This window comes from Arachis ipaensis, chromosome B06 (assembly GCF_000816755.2).
Source record: "Arachis ipaensis cultivar K30076 chromosome B06, Araip1.1, whole genome shotgun sequence".
In the NCBI taxonomy this organism is placed as follows: Eukaryota; Viridiplantae; Streptophyta; class Magnoliopsida; order Fabales; family Fabaceae; genus Arachis; species Arachis ipaensis.
The window spans coordinates 4,148,460-4,152,826 of record NC_029790.2 but is presented as its reverse complement, the minus strand read 5'-3'; the positions used below and the strand labels follow the sequence as shown (position 1 = coordinate 4,152,826).

Below are 4,367 nucleotides of genomic sequence, written 5' to 3'. Positions count from 1 at the left end.
CAAAATAACTAAACTTAAAATTATCTTATACTTATAAAAACTATCTAACTTCCTTTTCAAATAATGCAAAATTTTATAGTAATCGAATTTGTATAACAATTCTTAGATAATCTCATTTATAGCAATATTGGATTTTGAAATGTCTTTTAAGGAAATGAAAAAAAAAAGTAAACTAATAAAATTTGGCCCTTTTTTTTTCTCCTTTCTTTTCCACCTTGAAATAAATAAATAGAGACGCATATACTCAAACTATGTACGTGAGATCTAAATAAATATGAATTTGTACAAGTGACAGTAGTACCTGCATCTATATAAATGCATGAATAGTATAACAATTGAGAGAATTTTTAACCAGGTATACAAATTTGCTCATTTATTTAGGATTTTTTATTTAAATAAATAAAATAAAAATATTAATTACCGAAATAAATAAATTTAAAAATATTTATTATTTTTCGTTTTTCAGTCATATCTCGTTTATACTGTAAACGAGATAGAATTCCACGTATCTCATTTACAGTGTAAACGAGATATGACACGTCAGTTGCGCCATGTCTATCTCGTTTATAGTGTAAATGAGATATTTGGAGTTGTGTCCAACCGGCTATAAAAGGATGTGTAACCCTTGGTATTTCTCACAAACTTTTCGTATCATATTTTCTCACAAAAATACAAGGCATTAATGGCTAGTAGTAGTCCGTACATAATTGTGCTTGTGTATCCCAATTTCCGTATGAGAAACGGCGACAATGGAGTGACATTTGAGTGCGATGATCCGATATTGTTTCTCACTCAACGTGTGAATACGTTGTCGAATTTGAAATGTTTGATATTGAGCAGGCTTGGTGGTACAGAAACGATGGAGATCGGAAGGGTGGCGTATAGGTTGCTGTCCCCCATGGGTAACGGAATCTTCCGATTTCGACTATTCCGACTACAAGACGACGAGCATGTGCAAGTGATGTTTGACATCCATGGGAGGATCATGGTGGAGCAAGTGATGGAGCTGTCTGCAGAGGTGGAACACAGCGGCGATGATCCTTTTGTACACTCGACCTATGTGCAGGACGACCGACCCCTCGCACCACCGCCCATTCATGTCGCTGTTCCATTGGATCAGGCCGAGGAGTGCAAGGAGGAGTCGGACGAGGATTACGTGACGGACAGTGGGGGTAGCGACTTGTCCGATAGTGGGGATGAGAATGAGTGTGTTCCGGAGACACCCGTTCCTACTGCGGCCCGCTACGTCCTGCCTCCACCTCTTTCAATACCGGCGCTTTTGGTAGTTCCGTCTCACTATCACAGTCTGGATTTGGACGCCATGCATGAGAGGACTCCGTTTCTTGACACGGGTGAAGAGGATTACAACCTAGACGGCGGTGTAGAGTTTCGGGTCGGCCACAAGTTTAGAAGCCGGGAGGCAGTACTTCAGGGTGTCAAGAACTACAGTATTTGGAGGAGTGCGGAGTACCGAGTGATCGAATCAGACCGGTTAAAGTACCATATGCAGTGCCGTCAAGCTGATAATGGGAGCCTCCGTGTGGCCCTTCGTCAGAACCTCGGATACTGGTAAGCTTAAGTTTACCTTCGCCTTTCATTACTTTTATACAATATACTAAGTAGGTATACGACATGGCTGAAGCAATACTGTGTTGTTGTGTTCAGGGAGGTTCGGAGGGTGGGTGGAGTGCATAGTTGTCTTGCACCCACCATGTCTCAAGACCATCGTCAGCTAGACAGCAATCTGATCTGCCGGGTCATCTTGCCGTTGTACCACCTACCAAAGTCACGCAAGCACCCCCAACGGGGTTCCTGTGTGCACGTAGGTCCAGGTGGTACGCCACGTCCTGCAGGGTGATAGTCACCTCGCCCCACGGGAGATGAAACGTGTGCGTCTCTGGACGCCATCGCTCCACGAGTGCTGAAATCAGGAAATTGTCAAATGTGAAGTCCCTGAGCGACACCATGTCGCCGAATCCGGCCTCAGCCAGATATGGGACAATGGCGTCCAGTGGAGGAAGGGTATGGCTGACTCGCCGGGGCAATAGAAGGCGAGACCTCTGTGGAATGCAAAAATAAATTTTTAACCTATAAACATATAACAACAAATTTTTCTACTCTACTTAAGAACAACGTACTACTACTACTTAGGAACATACTACCATGTGCCTACTCTACAACTGTCTCTAAATTACTTATGTCGGTAAGCAAATCCTAATTAAGTCAAACAAATCGTACAGAAGCAAATATTGTTCTAAATTCATCATAGATTTCAACCCCTAAAGCATTTTACTCAGTGCTTGTCACTACGAGACTACCCTAACAATGTCCACATACTTATTAGACTAACTGAACGTAACGCGACTAACCTCAAAGTCGGCTGCCCCGGCGTAATGGGAAGTCTCATTTAGTTTGTTGATGTCTCCATCGTGCCCCGCCTGACGTGCCATCACCGTATCGGACTCAAATATGATAGAAAACGGTTAAAAGAGGGGAAAAAGAGTTTGATTAGGTTAAAGTGAGGTCCAGGAACATGCTGTGAATGATTTCTACTTATAGGCACCGTTCGGTCTTATCTCGTTTACAGTGTAAACGAGATACATGCAATGCCATCTCGTTTATAGTATAAACGAGATATGACTGGAGAACGCAATTCGATAAATATTTTTAAATTTATTTATTTCGATAATTAATATTTTATTTTATTTATTTAAATAAAAAATCCCATTTATTTACCCATTATATATAGCAAGTTAGGAACATGATTACCCACCAAAAAATATACGGCTTTATTCATTTTTCCCATCATATATATTACCAATTTAACTATTAAATGAAAAGTATCAAAAATAAATTTAACCTTATATAATCTTGAATAGACCTGAAACTAATTAGCACCTTTTTGCATAGACTGCCATATTTATTCATTCACTATTTTATCAACTAATTATTAATTTAAAAAAAATAACAAAACCATTTAAAAGAGGTACGTAAAAGGCCAAACAAGACAACAGTGACTTACACATACCCACTAATACACAGTAGAGACCTAAATATAAAAGATCATGTAGAGACAAGAGTTGGTGAAATCTGTTGATCTTTATTTTTTTTTTCAATTAAAGCATTATGATTATTTATTAGAGTAAATAATCAAATTCATAAAGATGATTCGTTTTTTAAATTGATTTTCGAAAATTTTTTAATTAAATTTATTTTTTAAATATTTTAAGTTAATTATATTAGTCTTTTTGTTATTTTTGTTATTTACAACATTAAAATTTGTTGATGTGACATATTAAATAATAATACTACATTGACTATAACACACACATAACAGTCTTAATTAGTTGCTAACATGATAAAATTATACAATTAAATCAAATCAATTACAAATTAAAAATAATCTTGAAGTATTGAAATTTCTCAATTTAGAATTGATTTAATTTAATTTCATAAATTATTGAATAATAATACTGAATTAAGAAATGAAGAGGAGATTTTAATAATATTACATTATAGTATTAATAACAAGTGGATGAATTTAATTATTTATTAATTTAGTAAATGCAAATGTGGTATATAGTTCCAAAAGAGTATGCGAGGTGCGGTGAGGACTTTTGTCTCATTGTCAGCGATTCACTCACGAGTCACGAGAACCTTTTCGATCTTTTCTTTCTTCACACAAATCCTTGTATCTTTTCCCCAATAATATTATATTTTTTGNTTAAATAGATGGATAAATTAAACACACGATTTATCTAAGTTTGTTATTATATTTCGACGATTGAGGCATGAATATTATTTTCTTAATTACGATACTGATAATATTATTGGTAATATAATCCTGCTAAATTGTGGCAGATAGGAGAATAGAAAAATGAATAAAATGTTGTTGTGATGCATTGGGCGAAAGCAAAGCACTCTTTGAATGTCTGACTTTCAGAGGTGTCTGTGATGGTCAATAGGGGGGCCCACGTGACAACAGTAGATGATGCACGTGACCATACCATACAAGCCAAAACATGTTCAATGTTGTGAGGGTACGTGCATTGAATTTTGTTATCACTTTATCATCCCCTAATAATCTTTACACTTATTATTCACTTCATTGTTTCCCCCCTCTTGCTTAGGATTCTATTCTGCACGGATCACCAAAAAAAATTTGCAAAAATGAAATTTGTAAAAATGATTTGTTACGAGAAATTTGTCAAGTTTTTATGAAAATAGGAATTCACCTTCGAGAATAAAAAAAAAGAGGTGATAGTAGAACTCGAACTTGCGATTTCGAGATAAGTACAGAGAGATTATGCTATTTAAATGAGTGAATATTCCATCCGACTCCTGATAATTATCTAGAAAGGACAACG

At 36.3% G+C, this 4,367-nt stretch overlaps 1 protein-coding gene across 1 annotated transcript; it reads left to right on the top strand.

The window, feature by feature from the left end:
• On the top strand, positions 683-1,573 carry LOC107646277. Its single transcript, XM_016350471.1, has one exon. It carries the CDS (start codon positions 683-685, stop codon positions 1,571-1,573), a length of 891 nt encoding a protein of 296 aa, XP_016205957.1.